Source organism: Leptopilina heterotoma, unplaced genomic scaffold (assembly GCF_015476425.1).
Source record: "Leptopilina heterotoma isolate Lh14 unplaced genomic scaffold, ASM1547642v1 Lhet_24, whole genome shotgun sequence".
Classification (NCBI taxonomy): domain Eukaryota; kingdom Metazoa; phylum Arthropoda; class Insecta; order Hymenoptera; family Figitidae; genus Leptopilina; species Leptopilina heterotoma.
The window spans coordinates 5,370,677-5,391,091 of record NW_025110956.1 but is presented as its reverse complement, the minus strand read 5'-3'; the positions used below and the strand labels follow the sequence as shown (position 1 = coordinate 5,391,091).

Below are 20,415 nucleotides of genomic sequence, written 5' to 3'. Positions count from 1 at the left end.
TAATTGTACAAAATTATTAATTAAACGTATCAAAAATTCAGATTTTCAAAGATTTTAATTTGAAAATTATTGAATTAATTTGAAAAATTTAATTTTCATTCAAGAAATTTCATTAAAATTTATTAATAATAATTGAATTTTTTAGAGATATTTTTTTAAATTATATTCAAAATAATTGAATTCCTTTGCAGAATTTTATTTTAAAAAATAATTTAATTCTTTCTAGAAATTTATAAATAGTTTTAAAAATAATTGAATTCCTGTGAAATTTTTATTTATTTATAAAAATAAATACATAAATGTTTCAGTAGAATTTTATTAACAGTTTTTTTAAATAATTGAATTCTTTTGGAAAATTGTTGAAAATAATTGAATTTCGGAGAAGAATAAATTTTATTATTTATGAAGATAATTCAGGGTTGCTACAGAAGTCTGTTTTTAAATTTCCATGACTTTTCCAGGTTTTCCAGTACCAAATCTGATAAATTTCCAGGTCACCTTTTGAACATTATAAATTAGAGCAATTTTTCTGTATTATAAAAATATTCACGTTAGATTATCTCTATTTGATTATTAAAGCACAGACAGGGTGTCTACTGAAAATATGACTTAAAATTCCAGGACATTCCAGGACAGATTTTTTATTTTTCCAGGACATTTACATGTGTAATATTATTTCATATTACGATTAACATAATTTAAATTAACCTACTTGAAAAAAATATTAATTTTATTATAAAAAGAGTTAAAAATCAATATTATATAATACAGATATCAGATTCTTTAATCAAACGACAAATTAAAATTATTTTTTGATAGATCAAAAAAATTATTTTTTTAAATTTGAGTAAAATTTTTAAATTATTGAATATTTAAAAGCAAAATATGGAAAATTCATTTCAGGACATTTCCAGGAATTCCAAGACATCATTTTTTAAAAGAAAAAATGTAGTAAAAAATATTAAGTGGGATAAAATTCCAGGCATTTCAAATTTCCATGACATTTCCAGGTATTCCAGACCTTTTTTTAAAAAATCCCTGACTTTTCCAGGTATTCCAGACCTTTTTTAAAAAATACCTGACTTTTCCAGGTTTTCCAGGTTTTCCAGGTTCTGTAGCAACCCTGTAATTGGAATTTTGACGAGAATTTTTAAAAATTTTTGAACGTAATTGAATTTCTGCGAAGAATTTTATTACTTTTGAAAATAATTGAATTTTTGCAATATTATTTGTAACTTCTCCAAAAATTCAATTTTTTGAATGTTTTTAACTAAAATTCTTCTATAAATAAATTATTTTAAAAAATTTAACTAATTTCAGAAGAATTTGAATTATTGAAATTTTTCAAAAATTTTCTTTTTGAATTCTAAAAATTTAATTTTTTTCAGTTCTTTTAATCGAAATTCCTGACTTTTCCCTGAATTCCCTGTGTCAGAATATATTATGATTATTATAGTTATAATAATACTATAATGAACATTTAAATCCTACTTTTCAAAAATGTTTTGTTTGTGAAATTTCAAATATTTATTTTCTAAAAGTATATTCACATGTACTGGCAGGGTTGGGTCGATAAATTACAGTAATGACCCCCACTTTTTTATAGAAGAAAAGGTCCATCCATGCTTGTAATCATCTGTTGTCAATTGTTTTCAATTTGTCATCTACTGTAAACTTGATTGCGAATTCTTGCAAAGCAATTATGTAATGAAAAATAAACATTGATCTATTAACAAGAACTAACGGAAATACAACTTCTTAATTTTCTACCTGAAATGTAAGTTAAACAAGATATTTACTTTTACAAACAATACAACGAAGGTATTTTCCTGTCTCAATTAATTAAAAATATTAATTTTCAGATATTTTCGTCTTAAAACAAAATCATAATGGAATGGATATTAAAAAACTTCATGAACAAGAATCCTCTAAAACAAGCACTACAGTTTGGTTCGATTGAAGAAATTCAAAATGTACTTTGTGAAAAATATCAAGCAACACTATTAATTGAAACTGATTGGTCGGAAAAATGTAGACAAATAATTAATATTTGTCTGGACAAAAAACTTGACGTTAACATTGAAGACACAAATTATTGTGCTTTATTACATTTTGTGATAAAACATCTCGCCGAAGATTTTGAATCAGTTATTAATAAATGCGAAGAATTTGATATTAATGCATTGAATGACGTTCCATCTTTTTTTGAGCCGGAATACAAAAAGTCTTTACTTCATTTAGCGATTGATGAAAGAAAACTGAATGTAGTGAAAATTTTAATAGAATTTGGTGCAAATGTTGATATAAAAGACGAGCGTGAACAAACAGCTCTATTTTACGCCGTTCAAACTAAACAAATAGAAGTAGCAGAAATGCTTTTAAAAGCGGGAGCGAGTGTCAATGCGAAAGATTGTAAAAATATGATGCCAATTAATTTTGCTTTTGGCGAAAGAGACGAATCTAGTGGCAATGAAAAATATAAACCCTCGAAATTGGTAACGCTCTTGTGTTCGTATGGAGCTGAGTTAGATTTCAAAAATCAAAGTGGTACAAGAACATTGATTATGGCTTGCGGAATTGGCAATGCAAAAGAAATAGAATTTTTGATTGAACATGGAGCTGATTTATTGTCGAGTGATAAAGACGGCAAAACGGCATTACATTCTGCAGCTGTAAAATATAATTACAAACTTGTAGATTTTCTAATACGTCGAGGTTTTGACATTAATGCTCAAAATTTGGAGAAAGAAAGTTCTATTCATTATCTGGCAAATACTTTGAAAACGATTAATAGTGAACTTGAATATGCTGGAGATAATACGCATGAAGATATCAGTAACATAGGGAATTTAGATTCTGAAGGTGATGAAGTGAAAAAAGCTGCTGAAATGATAGAATTTTTAGCTGATAATAGCGCAGATATAAATACTCCCAATAAGGAAAACATTACTCCTCTAATGATAAGCATTCGTTATAATGCTCTTGAAATTACCGAATGCCTTTTGGAGTTAAACGCCAAAATTCACAAAAATGACAACTTTTTGTATTATGACTGTTCCTGCCCTCAGATAAATACAGAATTTCATTCTGATAAAATTACAACGTGGGTACTATTAATAGCATTTATAGTACTCAAAGAGATCGCTGTTCATGAAAATATTTTTACATCTGATGATTTTAATTGGGTCGATTACTCTTTTCAATCGTGTGTTGAAGAAGTAGCTTATATGCAGGAAAAAAAAATATGGCCTGATCTAAAAGTTACATTTTATGATTTTCTAAATGAAGATTTGTTGAAGGTGACAAAATATTTCAGAAATGATGATGTGATGTCTGTTTTGGAATATGAAAAATATCAAGAATTTCCAGATTACAAATATTTGTTTGAAAAGCGTATAGAGAGAGTGCAGAAAATAAAAAATTGTCTGAATGTTTTTCTTTGTTTTCTCGAGGAATTTTTTGAGGGAAATTTACCAATCCTGGCATTTGATATAATAATTAATTACTTGACAGCTGGAAACCTGCGCAATTTTGGAAGAGCATTGTGTATAACGGAAGAATCACCTAATGGAAAATATTTCGTTGTTCACGAAAAATAATAAATTTCATACGTTGTAAGAAACATTCACGTTAAGAAAAAGTATTGTTGACAATATTTTTCTAATTTTGTGAGATAATTGCTATACTTATGTACTATTGGAAATTTTGTGTTATTTTGCTAATAAAATTTTGATTTCATCTGCAATTTTGATTTAATTTACTTTACTCATAAAATTGTCGCAAGTTTTTTTAAGCCTCACAATATTTTGTTTTTTTTAAATTAAAATCTAATTTTTACGGATATGATTCTCCACAAAAAAAATTATGTGTGCACGGTATTTTGCAAAAAATTATTAAAATTTAAAAAAATTGAAATAACCGAAATATTGAACAAAAGCTCGCTTTTTTGTTCAATTAAAAAATTTTATTTTATTTATTAGACGAAAACTTGTTAAATCACATTGTGTAGCTGTCTGTTTTGAAAAAAATTACCCTTATATAGTGTGAGTTTTGTTTATTAAAAATGTGCGAGTATTGACAATTGTGATAAATTAAAATAAGGAAATATTTATTGCTTTAATTATTATTATACCTGCTGAACATTTAAATCTTGATTTAAATCCTACTTTTCAAAAATGTTTTGTTTGTAAAATTTTAAATATTTATTTTCTAAAGGTATTTTCACATGTGCTGGCAGGGTTGGGTCGATAAATTACAGTAATGACCCCCAATTTTTTATAGAAAAAAAGATCCATCCATGCTTGCAATCTTCTGTTGTTGTGACTTGTAAACACTTGTAAAGTGAAAACGAAAGTTAAATATCATAAACATTTTGACAGTTATGTAAAAGAAATTCAATTTTTTCTCAATTTTATACTATATAAATGTAAGTAAAAAAAGATATTTCAATATAAGATCTTAAATTCTTTCTGTTTGGTCTAATGGTTTTATTATATTCTACGGTAAGTCCAGAACGTCAATTTTAGGTTATAACGGTTATAAACCAACGTGTCGTAAAACAATAAGCAATTATCGTGTCTACGTTTGAAAAATTGACATTCTAGACTGTTACCACGATGTTTAATTATTCTTTAATATGCGACAATTAAATATTCCGCCACCAAATCTATGAAAATAAAATAAATATTTACTTTTAAATAAAATATTTATAATATATTTTCTTATGTCAACTAACTGAGCATATTATTAATTTTCAGATATATAGATTTTGAATCAAAATCATTATGGAGTCGGAATTTTTAAAAATTATGGACGAAAGAAGAAATACGAGATGTTTAATTCAAAATAAACAGAATCTAATACAAGCATTGATGTTTGGTTCAATTGTTGAAATTGAAAATATTCTTTGTGAAAAATATCAAGCAACATTTTCATCAGAGAATGATTCGGTGGAAAAATGTAGACAAATAATTAATATTTGTTTGGAGAAGAAAATTGATATTAATTTCGAAAGGAGAAAGTATAATGCTTTATTACACTTTGTAATAAAACATCTTGACGAAGACTTTAAATCAGTTATTAATAAATGCGAAGACTTTGATGTTAATGGATTAATGCATTCAACTGCAATGTCTTTACTTCATTTAGCGATAGAAGGCAAAAAACAGAATGTAGTGCAAATTCTAATAGAATTTGGTGCAGATGTCGATGTAAAAGACGGCTGTCAAAAAACACCTTTATTTTATGCCGTTGAAAGTAAACAAATAGAAATAGCAGAAATGCTTTTAAAAGCGGGAGCGAATGTTAATGCGAAAGATCACGAAGATATGATGCCAATTAATTTTGCTTTTGGCGAAAGAGACGAAACTAGTGGCAATGAAAAATACAAACCCTCGAAATTAGTAAAGCTCTTGTGTTCATATGGAGCTGATTTGAATTTCAAAAATGAAAATGGCAATATGACATTGCTTTCGGTTTGCAAAAATGGTAATTTCAAGGAAATTGAATTTTTAATTGCACGTGGAGCTGATTTATTCTCTACTGATGTGGACGACAAAACGGCATTACATTATGCAGCTTTAGGATTTAATTACAATCTTGTGGATTTTCTATTGCGTAGCGGTTTTGACATGAATGATAAATATTTATTCAACGGCAGTCTTGTTCACACGCTGGCAAATTTTTCAAGGGATATATATATGGTTCTTAATTTACTAGCAGGCGATAGAAATACCAATAATGTATTAAGTGAAGCACACTATAATGATATTAAAGAGTCCGCAAATATGGTTGAATTTTTAGCCGATAATGGCGCAGATATCAATACTTTTATGCATGAACGCTATACTCCTTTGTTGTCAAGTGTTCAAAGTAATTATCTTGAAATTACCGAATGCCTTTTGGAGTTAAAAGCCAAAATTCACAAAAAATTATTTAAAAGCTATTATTACTGTAGTTATCCTAATATTCACGTCAATCCAAAGTTGTATTGTAATAAAATTACAAGTTGGGTACTACTGACAGCTTTTTTAGCACTTAAAAATATCAATTTTAATGATTTTCGTTTTACACGTGAAAATTTTGAATGGGTCAAGTCCTTTTTTGAAGAGTGCAAACAGGAAGTAATGAAAATGCAAGAAAGAAGAATATGGGCTGATCGAGAAGTTTCATTTTTTGATTTTCTAAATGAAGATTTGTTGAAGGTGACAAAATATTTCAGAAATGATGATGTAATGTCTGTTTTGGAATCTGAAAAATATCACGAATTTTCAAATTACAAATTTTTGTTTGAAAAGCGTATAGAGAGAGTGCAGAAAATGAAAAATTGTCTGAATGTTTTTCTTTGTTTTCTCGAGGAATTTTTTGAGGGAAATTTACCAATCCTGGCATTTGATAAAATAATTAGTTACTTGACAGCTGGCAATCTGCGTAATATTGGAAGAGCATTGTGTATAACGGAAGAATCACCTAATGGAAAATATTTCGTTGTTCACGAAAAATAATAAATTTCATACGTTGTAAGAAACATTCACGTTAAAAAAAAGTATTGTTGACAATATTTTTCTAATTTTGTAATAATTACCTATACTATCTAGAATTTTAAATTTATTTTTGTTTTCTTAATAAAATTTGTATTTCATCTATAATTTTATTAAATTGTCTTTACTTATAATAATTATAATTATTTTTTTAACGTCACGTTATTTTGTTTCGACAATTAAATTCTAGTGTTTATGGAAGATTCTCCACTTTAAAAAAACAAATCACACAAACACGGTATTTTGCTAAAAATTATTAAAATTTATTTAAATTATTAAAAATTCTGCCTGTTAATCCATTATAAAAATTTATGAATTTTCGCTAAAGAAAAATTCAAAATTTTTTAAATAACACCAGTTTTCTTAGAAATTTTTTTTTTAATTGTTTAACAAAAAATTGTTAAACCGCATAAGTAGGGCTCTCCTTTTTGAAATAATTACCCTAAAATTATTTGGGTTTTTTTTTATTAAAAATATGCGACAATTGACAATTATTTTATTATTATAAATTAAAATATGCAAATATTTATCTTTAATTTATTATTTTTACTGAACACACTTAAAACCCTGCTTGTGGTAAATTTTGTTGATTTTTGCACATTTGTCTTTCTTTCTTTTGGTTTTAATGGTTTTTGTTTATAAAATTTCAAATATGTATTTTCCAAAGGTATATCCACATGTGCTAGCAGGGTTGAATGAATACGCGTTCTAGTGAGACACACTTTAGCGACACCCACTTTTTTTATTGAAATGTCCATCTACATGATCTATATCATCCATGATGCTGTATTCATCTGTTTGTAAAGTGAAAGTTAAACATTCTGACAGTTATAAACAATAAAAGAAATTCAATTTTTTCTTAATTTTGTAACTCAAATGTAAGTAAAAACAGATATTTCAATAAAAGATGTTAATTTCTTTCTATTTGAGCAAATGGCTTCAGTATATTTGATAGTATTTAGATTTACACAAAGATTTGAAAAAAAATATTTTTTTTCTTTTAAAAATTATATTAGGAAGTTACTTTTCTTACATCAAACTAACTAAAAATATTAATTTTCAGGTATATAGATTTTTAAACAAAATCATTATGCAATCGGCAGTTTTAAAAGTTTTTAGAGATAATGTAAAACATGGGTTATTGTTTACTGATGAAAACAAAGGAAAAATAGAAATAATATTACAATATGGTTCAAATGTAGAAATTGAAGAAAACTTTTGCGAACAATATCACGCAACATTTTCATCAGACAATAATTGGTCGCAAAAATGTAGACAAATAATTAATATTTGCTTGGAGAAGAAAATTGATGTTAATGTGGAAAGCACAAAGTATTGTGCTTTATTACATTTTGTGATAAAACATCTCGACGAAGATTTTGAACCAGTTGTTAAAAAATGCGAAGGATTTGATATTAATGCATTGAATGATCTACCATCTGTTTTTGGGCCGAAAGACAAAAAGTCTTTACTGCATTTAGCGATTGATGAAAGAAAACAGAATGTAGTGAAAGCTTTAATTGAATTTGGTGCAGATGTCGATGTAAAAGACGGCTGTCAAAAAACACCTTTATTTTACGCCGTTGAAAGTAAACAAATAGAAATAGCAGAAATGCTTTTGAAAGCGAAAGCGAATGTTAATGCGAAAGATCACGATGATATGATGCCAATTAATTTTGCTTTTGGCGAAAGAGTCGAAACTAGTGTCAATGAAAAATACAAACCCTCGAAAATGGTAACGCTCTTGTGTTCATATGGAGCTGAGTTAGATTTCAAAAATCAAAGTGGCACATTAACATTGCTTATGGCTTGTAGAAAAGGAAATTTCAGAGAAATAGAATTCTTAGTTGAACACGGAGCAGATTTATTCTCTGGTGATATAAACGGTACTAAGGCATTACATTATGCAGCTTTAGGAAATAATTACAATATTGTAGATTTTTTATTACGTAAAGGTTTTGACATTAATGCTAAAGATTTATCAGATCAGAGTTCTGTTCACAAACTGGCGATTTTTTTGGACGAAATGTATGATTTGTTCGATATAATTGAAGTAGATAGAACTATGAAAGATATATTGAATGAAAATCATGATAAGGAAATGAAAGAATCCGCAAATATGGTTGAATTTCTAGCCGATAATGGGGCCGATATCAATATTTTTATGCGTGAACAATATACTCCTTTGGTGTTATGCGTTGAAGGTAATTATCTTGAAATTACCGAATGCCTTTTGGAGTTAAACGCCAAAATTTACCGAGATTTATATAAATGGTATTATTTCTGTAGTTTTCCTAACTATCACGTCAATACAAAATTTCATTTCAATAAAATTACAACGTGGGTACTGTTAACAGCTTTTTTAGCACTTAAAAATATCGATATTGAAAACTGTGGTTTTTTACCAACTCCAAATTTTGAATGGGTCTATTCCTTTTTTGAAGAGTGCGAACAGGAAGTAATGAAAATGCGAGACAGAAGAATATGGGCTGATCGAGAAGTTTCATTTTATGATTTTCTAAATGAAGATTTGTTGAAGGTGACGAAATATTTCAGAAATGATGATGTGATGTCTATCTTGGAATCTGACAAATATGACGAATTTCCGAATTACAAATATTTGTTTGAAAAGCGAATAGAGAGAGTGGTGAAAATTAAAAATTGTCAGTATGTTTTCATTCGTTTTCTCAAGGAATTTTTTAAGGAAAATTTACCAAGTGTGGTAATTTATCAGATAATTAATTACTTGACAGCTGGGGATCTTCGCAATTTTGGAAGAGCGTTCTGTATAACTGAAGAAACACCCAATGGAAAATATTTCATTGTTTACGAAAAAAAATAAATTTTATTTTATGTAAGAAACATTATTCACGATAAGAAAAATGTTATCAGTATTTTTCTAAATTTTGTGATAATTACTAATTATGTGTCTAGTTCAAATTACTCATGTTAGTTTTATTAAGAATTTTTCAATAAAAGTTTGAATATTTCATATACGATTTTATTTTACTTTAGTGTACAATGTCGCTATGCGAAGAATAATTACCAATTACTTTTAAAGATTTGAGGTTATGTTTGTAATTTTCGGAATGAAAATAGAAAATACACATAGAAAATTAATTGCAAATATAAGCAACTATTGTTCAAATCTTTATTTATAATCTAAAATAATCTGTAAAAACTGTTTTTAGTTTTCTACAATCAAAAAGAGATTTTTTAATTAAAGTAAAATTGACTGAAACATCTTAAACTACTTTCCATTTTACGTACATGTCAGTGCTGCCAGGTACTTCTTCTTCTTCTTCTTCTTCTTATTATAGTCATGGGTTGAACACAACTCACGACACATTGGCAACGTACTGTGGACTAAAGCCTTGTACATACAGCCATGATCTATCTGAAACATAAGTAACAAGCCGCCTCTCCACCGAGTCCACACCGTACTCGGAGGTAAAGCAGCACACAATCTCCCTCTCTCTCCAACCGTAGTTGAAGAGAGAGAGAGAACGACACAGCACCAATCGAGCGGACTCGTGAACGCATGGAGAGAATTTTAATCAAAAAAAAATAAAAAAAAATAAAAAAAAATAAATAAATAAAAAAATAAAAAAAAAAAAAAAAAAAAAAAAAAAAAAAAAAAAATTGTAATGATACCTGGTAGAAGAATATAAAAGTTAGACTTTTATATTACAAAGTTTTAAGAATCTAAATATAGGTGATACTAGTCTGAGTGTTGGATTGCTTAAAAACTGAATACTGCAAAATGGAGGAGGGCAATTTAGTGCTTTGGAGAATGATTTTAGTAGTGGTTTCCGATATAAATCAAATTTAGGACAAGCCCAGAGGATATGATCTATATCTTGCATCACATTCGGGTTACAAGAACATCCTGGAGAACTTACAAGGTTCTTCCTGTACATGCTTGCGTTTAAAGAGTAATGGTTACTCCTCATTCTGCCTATAGAGGTTATCCATTCTCTGCGTGAAATAAATGTATGGAACCAGGGTTTGCTTCGGATCTGATAGAAGTTTTTCATGTATAGTATGCCTTTGATTTCGCCAACAGTTTTAAAAAATTCATCACAAGTTTTAGTTAGTTCAATTTTTGGACATGTATAGAAGTCTGAAAAGGGCAGAGCAATGTTGAGTAAGTCTCCATTGTTTGCTGCTTCTTTGGCAATTTCGTCAGCTCGTTCGTTTCCCGAAATTCCCATATGTCCGGGAATCCAGATTAACCAGACTTCTTTGTTTAGATTAGAAAGGGTGGATAGTCTATTTCTAATAAGGAAGATAAGGTTGTTTTTAATATTGGTAGGATTAACAGAGGCAATACTTTGTAAGACACTTAATGAGTCGGAGTAAATAACTGAGTGTTGAAAGTTCTGTGTGAGTATAAAGTCTAGTGTGTATAAGATAGCAATGGCTTCAGTTGAGAAGATTGATGCATGGTTAGGTAGTTTCCAGGAGTTGAAAAAATTGTGAGAGGTACAAACAGAGGAGCATCCGGTTGCAAATTCGGAATCGGAATCCATCTTAGAACCGTCTGTGAAAAAGGATGCATAATTTTGAAATTTATGTTGCGTTAAATCTTTAAAGACTTCAATCGGAGAAACACTAAGTTGAACAGTCTTACCTATCTTTAGGTCGACTTGAGGAGTGAATAGGTGATCGTTGTAAGGAAACTCATAATAAGGATGAAAGAATGCCCTACGAATAAGTGGCTTAAATTCTTTGACTTTTTCAAAGGCTATAATAAGTGTAAACGTATTTCTAATTTGATATGTGTTTCTCTGGTGAGTGATTTCCCATAAGTTTCTCAGACTGTCAGGAATAGGATGATCAATGTTTGCGAAGGTTTTAATTAAGTAGCGTTTAGCTAAATAGCAAAAACGTTTCCTCAGGGGGGGCTCGCATGCTTCAGCGAGCATGACATTGATCGGCGTACTTCTTCTGTATCCTAAGGCTAATCTTAATGCTTGATTTCTTATCTTTTCCATTTTATCGAAAAATTTATAACGTTGGAAGGTGTAAGTATGAGAGCCATAATCAAATGGACTTCTGATTAATGAACGATAAACATTAAGGAGAACAGTAGGATCAGCTCCCCACCAGGTGCCTCTTAGTACTTTTAGGATATTGAGAATTTTTCTGGCTTTGTTCGCCAAGTATTGGAAATGTTCATCGAAGTTAAATTTGTAGTCAAATATCACTCCAAGGAATTTCACTGAGTCTGAAGGATACACAGAATCGTTGTTTAAGTTAAGCGAAAGATTTATATTATTAACATCTAATCGAAGTCTATTGAATAGTACTAATTTAGTTTTTTCAGGGCAGAGGTCTAAATTTCTATCGGAGAGAAAACGTGAAATGATGTTTAAGCAGTTCTGTAGAATTGCAACGCACTCAATGGGATCTTCCGATCTACAAAGGATTGCGATATCATCTGCAAATTCGGCTAGAATACAATTGTTAGGAATAATAGAGACCAGTTTCCTAGTATATAAGGAGTATAGTGCAGGACTGAGGACACTTCCTTGGGGAACTCCGATTGTATTAATTCTAGGTCCAATAATCTCTCCATTGATTTTGTAAAAGAGTTGTTTGTGAGCTACAGAATTATAGATAAACCTTGTTATAGACCTTGGAATTCCTAATTCACATAGATCTTCTGCTAGAATGCTTGGCATAACGCTGGGAAAAGCGCCTTTGAGATCTAGAAAGAGGCCTGCGGTGATTTGTCTATTGGCGAATCCTGTCCAGACTTCTGTTGCCAGGATAGCGAGGTTGTCAGCACACGATGCTGCCAGGTACCCTCACCAAACGCAACTGCGCTTGCGCTACAAAAATGATCTTATTAAGCGAAATGAACCGCGCATTTTTAAAACGTTTAATACACAGTCGAGAGCGAACATATTTGATTGGGGCGCCTGTATATCCCCGTTTTTAAAAAGTCCAAAATGTAATTTGATCAAAATTACAAATTATGTCAAACGTTAAATCCATATAAATTTCATTCGATATAATGTGGCTTTACACAAACGTTTACTTAATAAAATGAGTTTATCCAAGAAATTGTTTTTCAGCAAATGGGCTAAATTATTCAAAATAATATTTTAGTAACCATTTTGTCAAAAAAGCAGCGAATCAAAGATTATCTGTTTAGACAAGTCACCCGTAGAGGAACTGTAATTTCTTTGGTTTCTTTGTCAACATTTTCTATTCTTCTAAGGTTAATTTTAAATTTAAAAAAAAATTTATAATAAAACAATGTTTCCATGAGAAGCCTACATATAGAGTTAGAAACAAGAGAAAAAAATATACCTATTTATTACTATAAACAATAATTAAACATTAAAACTAACCTCAAAATAAAATTTCAAGACAATATTTATCCTAATTAATTTTCCGAACTGGTGTCGCTCGTTTCCTTATGGTATGTGTCAAATTTATTATGACTTGCCGTATGGTTGGAATTTTTAACCTAAAAAATAAAAACAATTTCAATATACCTTTAATATTAATTTGTGTGATTATCAAGATTTATATTGATAAACATAAATTTCAATAAATTTTTTTTTTAATATTGTTATTTATAATTAATAAATTAATTATTTGTTATTTACTATATATTATTATATATATTTATAATATTAAAAGTAAAACTAACCTCAATGCACAATTTAATTTTCTTCTTCTCCTTACTGTCATATATTGCACCTATAATTTAAACCTGAAAAAAAAATTAATTCGCATTAAAATAATTAAACTATTTATTTACTTATTTATTTATTCATTAAAAAACAATACTTATCTTAATTAATTATACAACACGTTTGTATATTCCATTCTGCACAGATTATCGTAAACAAAACAAAACTGCTTTACCAACAAATTCTATTTTGAAATTTGACACAACTATAGGTAATTTCACTTTCTGCATTATCGACTCGTGGTACGAGTTACCGACAATATGCTTGAAATAGTTTGTACATCACCACGGCGCTAGTAGTACAAGCGCGCACTGGTGGGGACGCTCGAAGTGGTGGGGACACGGGTATATAAGCAGGCGCCCGAGACGAGACTGGCACTTCATGCTCAACTGTGTTACAGGTAAGCAATAGTACCAAAGCCTTGTTAAGGCAGACCAACTTAAGCTGTATTACAGCCAAGCCTTATTAAGGCAAACGGACGTAAAGCTGTATTACAGCAAAGCCTTATTAAGGCAGACGGACGTAAAGCTGTTTTACAGCAAAGCCTTATTAAGGCAGACGGACGTAAAGCTGTATTACAGCAAAGCCTTATTAAGGCAGACGGACGTAAAGCTGTTTTACAGCAAAGCCTTATTAAGGCAGACGGACGTAAAGCTGTATCACAGCAAAGCCTTATTAAGGCAGACGGACGTAAAGCTGTATTACAGCAAAGCCTTATTAAGGCAAAACGGACGTAAAGCTGTATTACAGCAAAGCCTTATTAAGGCAGACGGACGTAAAGCTGTATTACGGCAAAGCCTTATTAAGGCAAAACGGACGTAAAGCTGTATTACGGCAAAGCCTTATTAAGGCAGACGGACGTAAAGCTGTATTACAGCAAAGCCTTATTAAGGCAGACGGACGTAAAGCTGTATTACAGCAAAGCCTTATTAAGGCAAAACGGACATAAAGCTGTATTACGGCAAAGCCTTATTAAGGCAAACGGACGTAAAGCTGTATTACAGCAAAGCCTTATTAAGGCAGACGGACGTAAAGCTGTATTACAGCAAAGCCTTTTTAAGGCAGACGGACGTAAAGCTGTATTATGGCAAAGCCTTATTAAGGCAAAACGGACGTTTTTTTATTCGACAGTTTATTAAATAATCGTTGATAAAATAAGTCCCCGAGTGCAGTCCCATGGCATCGTTATTTGCTTTGCTTTTTGTAACTTGACTATTAAAAGAATTCATTTTAGAAACTTTATAAATTATTTATTCTCTACATTATATTATGCAGACTTTTTTCAAATTTCTATCAAAACTATAATTATTTTAATGAAAATTTTGTTAAATAATTCATCTTTTTGAAAATGATTTTCTCAAATAATTGATTATTTTTTAATTTCAAGACAATATAATTGAATTTCAAAGATTTTTTTTAAACTACTAATTGAATTTCGTTTTAAAGAATTTTATTATCATTTTTGTAAATAGTTGCTTGATCTCTAATAATTTGTGAATTTAATGTAATGGAAATTCTAGAAAAAAATATATATAATTATATTAACACAAGTAGTAGCTTGTAGTTGCTAAAATTTTTAAAAAATACCCAAATAGCCTAGTTACAAAACCCAACGCAAAACGATGTCATTAGATTGCACCCTTATTTTTTTGTCTTTTTAACAAAAAATTTTTTTTTTTTACAGAAATTCATGTACCAGTATCTACTGTATTGACATAATGAAGAGAAAACGACAATTGAGTTTAAAATGTTAGTGTTTAACAGATGTATTTTAAAAATATTTTTATTTACATGTAAAGTTAACAATTGTAATTTATTTGTTTATTCTCTATTTTTCAGCAACAAATGAATCTCGTGAAGGACATTCTACCAGATTCTTCTACGGTAACTCACAGACACAAAAATCTGACGAAAATTTGACATTTTCTTCATCGTCATCAACTCCAAAGACAGAAGAGGCAGAACATCGAAAAGCAGAGAAGAAAACTTTTCGCTCGAGTGGAATATTCAGATTAAAATGTAAGTTTTTTAAAATTATATTTTCTTCAAGTATTTGATTTAAATTGAGGAATTTTTAAATTTTAATTCTTTTGTTTCTTTTTAATTTTCAGCACCAACTAGATCTCGCGAAGAAATGTCTACCAGTTCAATTGGAAAGACTGAAAATGTGAAAGCTGGAATTCCGGAGAAACAATCTTTTACTTCCAGTGAAAGATTGAGTTTAAAATGTTAGTGTTTAACAGATGTATTTTAAAAATATTTTTATTTATATGTAAAGTTAACAATTGTAATTTATTTGTTTATTCTCTATTTTTTCAGCAACAAATGAATCTCGTGAAGGACATTCAACCAGATTCTTCTACGGTAACTCACAGACACTAAAATCTGACGAAAATTTGACAGTTTCTCAATCACCAACAACTTCAATGACTGAGCAGGCTGAACCTCGAAAAGCAGAGAAGAAAACTTTTCGCTCGAGTGGAATATTCAGATTAAAATGTAAGTTTTTTAAAATTATATTTTCTTCAAGTATTTGATTTAAATTGAGGAATTTTTAAATTTTAATTCTTTTGTTTCTTTTTTATTTTCAGCACCAACTAGATCTCGCGAAGAAATGTCTACCAGTTCAATTGGAAAGACTGAAAATGTGAAAGCTGGAATTCCGGAAAAACAATTTTTCTCTTCTAGTGAAAGATTGAGTTTAAAATGTTAGTGTTTAACAGATGTATTTTAAAAATATTTTTATTTACATGTAAAGTTAACAATTGTAATTTATTTGTTTATTCTCTATTTTTTAGCAACAAATGAATCTCGTGAAGGACATTCTACCAGATTCTTCTACGGAAACCTACAGACACAAAAATCTGACGAAAATTTGACATTTTCTTCATCGTCATCAACTCCAAAGACTGAGCAGGCTGAACCTCGAAAAGCAGAGAAGAAAACTTTTCGCTCGAGTGGAATATTCAGATTAAAATGTAAGTTTTTTAAAATTATTTTCTTCAAGTATTTGATTTAAATTGAGGAATTTTTTAATTTTAATTCTTTTGTTTCTTTTTAATTTTCAGCACCAACTAGATCTCGCGAAGAAATGTCTACCAGTTCAATTGGAAAGACTGAAAAGCAAATTTTGTCTTCGAGTAAAGGACCGGAAAAAAAATTCCATTTCATAGTCAAAGATTAAGTTTGAAATGTAAGTTTTTAATAATTAACCAAGGAAAAAATGATTCGTACGATGAATCATTTTCACCTGGGTACATTTTAAAAATATTTTATTAAAATAACAATTTAAAAATTTTAATTTATTTAATTCCTTTTTTTCTTTTTCAGCACCAAGTGATTCTCCTGAAAAGCTGTCACCGTGTTCAGTTTACCGTGTACCAACAGAAACATCATTATCATTATCGTCATCAACTGGACCTGATTTAAAAATCACTTCTTCAAAAGTAGAGAAATCGAAAAAGCAAGAAGCTAAATTTTCCCATTCAACATCAACTTCAAAAAGAGATGGTAAAATTTTGTATTCTTTTTTCTTCTTTTATATTTTCTTAATCTCTCTCAATATAAAATTAATAAAATTTTCATTTCTTCCAATTATAGGTGTTGACTCATCAATTGAAAGTGGTGCTGGCCCCTCTTCAAAACGAAAGAAATACAGTGTCGAGAAATCTACAATTGGTGTTTCTTCAAACAGAAAAAGAACGTCAATTAATTTGGATAATGAAAATATTGATAAACCGTTGCATCATAAAGTGAGAAGAAGATTGGAATTAATGGGAACAGAAAAGCATACGGTAAAAGTTTGTTTGGGAAAATTATGTAAATCAGCAAACATTAAAAATCGAATTGAAGAAGATGCAAAGGTTGTTTCATCAATGATGTATGAGGCAACAACAATGGCATTATTCGGCCTATATGAAGAAACGAATGTTGAAAATGTTGAAAATTGCCCATCATTGTTGGAGAAATGGACCAACAATGGTCCCGACTTTCTGTCATTTTTAATATCATTAAAGCAGAAAGTAAATGCTCAACGTAAAGTAACTGAACAGGATGCGAAAATAAATACAATGGTCAACGAATATAAAGAATTAAGGAATGACATTCCACTTTATGACGGAGAACATAGAACGGCAATAATTCAGGAGGCAGCTTTAGTGTTGAATCGAAACTTTAAAACAAATTTCACGACGCATGCAGCATCACGATTAAGAAGATATTTGCAGCTATTAATGGAAATTGAAGACGAAGAAAAAAATCATATGGAAGTAGATGAAATTCAAGAAATTTGTTCAGTTTACCGTATCAAAAATGATAATGATGAAAAAATAAAAATTAGGAGTTTTAAAAATAGCATTAAAAATGAACAAAGAAAAGAATTTCAAAAATCTCAAAAAAAAATTCCAGATGAAATACGAGAAAAAAATACATCAGACTATTGCGATGAAAGATATGTTCGACAGGAAAAATATCACAAACATTGCGATAAAGTCTATTATAAAAAAAGGCCAAGAAGGCGAAGAAAAAAATCGAAAAAGGAAAAAGAAGAAGAAAAAGAGAAGAATAAGGAAAAAAAGAAATTTCGAAAAAGAAGGCCTTCATTTTATAAACAATCTGTTGCTGCTTTAAATCTCCTGCTGCAAAAAAATGAATGTCAAGTGAAAGGATTCCCTACTGATTTACTACTGAAAAAGGATGATAATGATAGAAGAAAATTGGACTTTACAAAATTGACAAAAGATGAAGAATGGCATAAATTTTTGCCATTTTTCATTATGATTCAACAAGAATTTCATGATAAAAAGAAGAAGAATTTCACGTTAATTCCACAAATTTCATTAGGCGTGAAGCATGTGGTTTATACAAATACTGCTTTAAAAGAATTGCAAACGGCAACTGTTATTCAAGAAATTAAAGAAAAAAAGGCAATTTTACAAAAAAAGAAAAGAAAATCAGGAACGAATAAGGATCATCTTCAAAGAGCAGTTGATAAGATGGACGATGAAATGAAGCGCTTAAGAGAAATGAACAATGAAGAAAGGTGGAATTCAATGTTCAACTTTAAATCAATCCAAAGAGGTCGAAAAAAATTAAAGAATGGTGGTAAATTTTCTGGTACAATAACGACAAACGGTGTGGACGTATCAGTAATTTTTGATTTACCCACAAAACATGATGTTGTGCAATCAAAGAAGAAAGTTGGAAGTTACAAAAAATTTTGTGGTTTTGATCCTGGTGCGAGGGCGACTCTGGCTGGTGTCAGTAGAGAAAACGATCCTAATCCAACCACTAATGTAAAAAAGGATTCAGCTATTTACATTGGTAGTTGGATGATGAGATGGCAGATGGGCGACTACAGAAGAAGAGAATTAATGAAGAAAAAAGGTATAGACATGCAAAAATATTACAAGCAACTTGCTGAGGATCCATGGATGGAAAATTTTTGCATGACTAATCCTCGAGATCGCCATCGCATAACAAAATATAGAATACATCTTTTACAAAATTTCCAATCACTTCATCAAAAAAGATCCGTAACGCGTTTAAAAATAGATCAATATTCGGCGCACAAACGACAAGTTGATCAACTTGTGAATTGGATAGTAGGTGATACAAAAAAGAAACCCTGTTTCGTTGCTATTGGTGGAGCTGAAATACCTAATTTTATCAAGGGATACACTAAAGCTCCTTTGAAACGTATTGAACAAACTCTTTTCCAAAGATCAGCGGAATTAGGAAAAGATAAATTGCAAGTCGTTAAAGTAAATGAATTTAATACAACAAAAATGTGTAGTCGTTGTGTGAGACCACTTAAAATATCCAAGAGTCCCCATCGATACACTTATTGTGCGAAATGCAAAACAACGTGGGAAAGAGATGTAAATGCAGGGCGCAATATTCTTAATCTTGCACTTGTTCAAGAAAAAATCATACCAAAGGATTCCATAAAAAATCACCATCTATTTCGGATTACGAATGATGACGCTCAACATCAAGATGCAGAATTGCAGAAATAATTTTTCCCATCACTTTCAACATTCATTTTTAAATGTAAGTTTTTAAAATTTATATTTAAAAAATATTTTTTTTTATGAAAAACATTAAAAAATTAATTAATTTGTAATTATTTTCTCTTTTTCAGCACTAAGTAAATCTCTTCAAGGACATTGAAAAGGAGGAACCTCAACAACCGGAAATACAAATTTCTACAATGGACAATATACTGCTTAATTGCGGAAATAATTTAACAAAACATTATTCGGTCCTGGTGGTGATGGCTTTTTGTCATTGTACATACCAGGAGATCTCTTATGAGATCCGAACCAGCCTATAAAAAGGCATACCAGGTTTTTTAAGAAATTAAAAAACATGCTACTTCTTTTATTGATTATTGTTTGAATTTTTCAAATTTTTTATAAAAACAAAAGCACATTTGTGTTTTTTTTTATAAATTAAAATAATCAATAATAGGAGGGGAGGTAATTTTGTAGAAGACATTTATTTCTTTAAATTTAAATCATTTTTCTCTTTTTTACTTATAATTTAGTTTCAGTTTAACGGTGTAATTTTTAAAATTTTAATTTTTTCAAAACATTTTAACTTGATTCAACATTTCACTTTAATTTTAAACTTTTTTTTTAACAATTTCAATTTCTCCTTTTACAAAATTACCTTCTAATCAGAAGTACCCTTACCAAATCAACTTAGCTTGCACTACAAAAATGATCTTATTGGCGAAATGAACCGCGCATTTTTAAAACGTTTTATATTTAAACATATAAAGTACTTTAGATGGACAAGTTTTATTCTACAAATAGAAGCATTTTTGTAGCGCAAGCGCAGTTGCGTTTGGTGATGGTACCTGGCAGCTCTGGTAATTTAGTACTGAATACTTATAAAAAAGGACAAAAGATATTTTTTGACTTGATATCCAATTTCACAAAACACAACACACAAGAACAACAAAAGTGTCCTTATTAAATGTTTTCTTGTTCCTTTACAATATTAAAGTTTTAGATTCATTAAAAGAACATTTTTATGAAATATGACAAAGACGCAGGTACCACATGTACCAGAGTACTAAATTACGACACGGTGTGATTGCACCCTAATTTGATAACTTAAAGCTTGTTCACTTGTTCAGAAGTTTTACGGACCATTGTGCA

General features: G+C 29.6%; 5 protein-coding genes across 6 annotated transcripts; 4 read left to right on the top strand and 1 right to left on the bottom strand.

Annotated features, from left to right (window-relative positions):
- The first annotated feature begins 1,648 nt into the window (after window positions 1-1,648).
- Window positions 1,649-9,506, top strand: LOC122503006. The gene is made up of 4 exons (XM_043613387.1): window positions 1,649-1,777; window positions 1,863-3,596; window positions 4,854-5,986; window positions 7,611-9,506. The coding sequence occupies exons 2-4, from the start codon at window positions 1,890-1,892 to the stop codon at window positions 9,379-9,381; spliced, it is 4,611 nt and encodes a 1,536-aa protein (XP_043469322.1). The 5' UTR covers window positions 1,649-1,777; window positions 1,863-1,889; the 3' UTR covers window positions 9,382-9,506.
- On the top strand, window positions 4,310-6,624 carry LOC122502929 (putative ankyrin repeat protein RF_0381). Its single transcript, XM_043613279.1, has 2 exons — window positions 4,310-4,426; window positions 4,758-6,624. Exon 2 carries the CDS (start codon window positions 4,785-4,787, stop codon window positions 6,501-6,503), a length of 1,719 nt encoding a protein of 572 aa, XP_043469214.1. The 5' UTR covers window positions 4,310-4,426; window positions 4,758-4,784; the 3' UTR covers window positions 6,504-6,624.
- Window positions 9,507-10,164: 658 nt separating the features above from the next.
- On the bottom strand, window positions 10,165-13,419 carry LOC122502941. Of its 2 annotated transcripts, XM_043613299.1 has the most exons (4): window positions 13,347-13,404; window positions 13,207-13,269; window positions 12,902-13,020; window positions 10,165-12,376 (listed from the first exon to the last, which is right to left on the bottom strand). In XM_043613299.1, exon 4 carries the CDS (start codon window positions 12,224-12,226, stop codon window positions 10,214-10,216), a length of 2,013 nt encoding a protein of 670 aa, XP_043469234.1. In that variant the 5' UTR covers window positions 12,227-12,376; window positions 12,902-13,020; window positions 13,207-13,269; window positions 13,347-13,404; the 3' UTR covers window positions 10,165-10,213. The 2 variants fall into 2 exon arrangements, with proteins under 2 accessions (XP_043469234.1, XP_043469233.1); XM_043613298.1 differs by having other exon boundaries at window positions 13,207-13,419.
- Window positions 13,420-13,424: 5 nt separating this feature from the next.
- LOC122502943 lies at window positions 13,425-16,535 on the top strand. Its single transcript, XM_043613302.1, has 6 exons — window positions 13,425-13,649; window positions 14,934-14,998; window positions 15,089-15,268; window positions 15,361-15,477; window positions 16,048-16,227; window positions 16,318-16,535. The coding sequence occupies exons 2-6, from the start codon at window positions 14,968-14,970 to the stop codon at window positions 16,431-16,433; spliced, it is 624 nt and encodes a 207-aa protein (XP_043469237.1). The 5' UTR covers window positions 13,425-13,649; window positions 14,934-14,967; the 3' UTR covers window positions 16,434-16,535.
- LOC122502940 lies at window positions 16,535-20,271 on the top strand. The gene is made up of 3 exons (XM_043613297.1): window positions 16,535-16,759; window positions 16,850-19,300; window positions 19,392-20,271. The coding sequence occupies exon 2, from the start codon at window positions 17,023-17,025 to the stop codon at window positions 19,264-19,266; it is 2,244 nt and encodes a 747-aa protein (XP_043469232.1). The 5' UTR covers window positions 16,535-16,759; window positions 16,850-17,022; the 3' UTR covers window positions 19,267-19,300; window positions 19,392-20,271.
- The last annotated feature ends 144 nt before the right edge of the window (window positions 20,272-20,415 follow it).

What these genes read in the sequence shown, in the direction of transcription:
- LOC122502943 (XM_043613302.1), top strand. Translation starts at nt 14,968, where the DNA reads ATGAAGAGAAAACGACAATTGAGTTTAAAAT. An exon ending in TGAAAGATTGAGTTTAAAAT is followed by an intron (nt 15,478 to 16,047) that starts GTTAGTGTTTAA and finishes TCTATTTTTTAG; the next exon opens with CAACAAATGAATCTCGTGAA. An exon ending in TGGAATATTCAGATTAAAAT is followed by an intron (nt 16,228 to 16,317) that starts GTAAGTTTTTTA and finishes TTTAATTTTCAG; the next exon opens with CACCAACTAGATCTCGCGAA.
- LOC122502929 (XM_043613279.1), top strand. Translation starts at nt 4,785, where the DNA reads ATGGAGTCGGAATTTTTAAAAATTATGGACGAAAGAAGAAATACGAGA.
- LOC122502941 (XM_043613298.1), bottom strand. Translation starts at nt 12,226, where the DNA reads ATGCCAAGCATTCTAGCAGAAGATCTATGTGAATTAGGAATTCCAAGG.
- LOC122502940 (XM_043613297.1), top strand. Translation starts at nt 17,023, where the DNA reads ATGGGAACAGAAAAGCATACGGTAAAAGTTTGTTTGGGAAAATTATGT.
- LOC122503006 (XM_043613387.1), top strand. Translation starts at nt 1,890, where the DNA reads ATGGAATGGATATTAAAAAACTTCATGAACAAGAATCCTCTAAAACAA. An exon ending in ATTTCGTTGTTCACGAAAAA is followed by an intron (nt 3,597 to 4,853) that starts TAATAAATTTCA and finishes CAAAATAAACAG; the next exon opens with AATCTAATACAAGCATTGAT. An exon ending in ATTCACGTCAATCCAAAGTT is followed by an intron (nt 5,987 to 7,610) that starts GTATTGTAATAA and finishes TCAGGTATATAG; the next exon opens with ATTTTTAAACAAAATCATTA.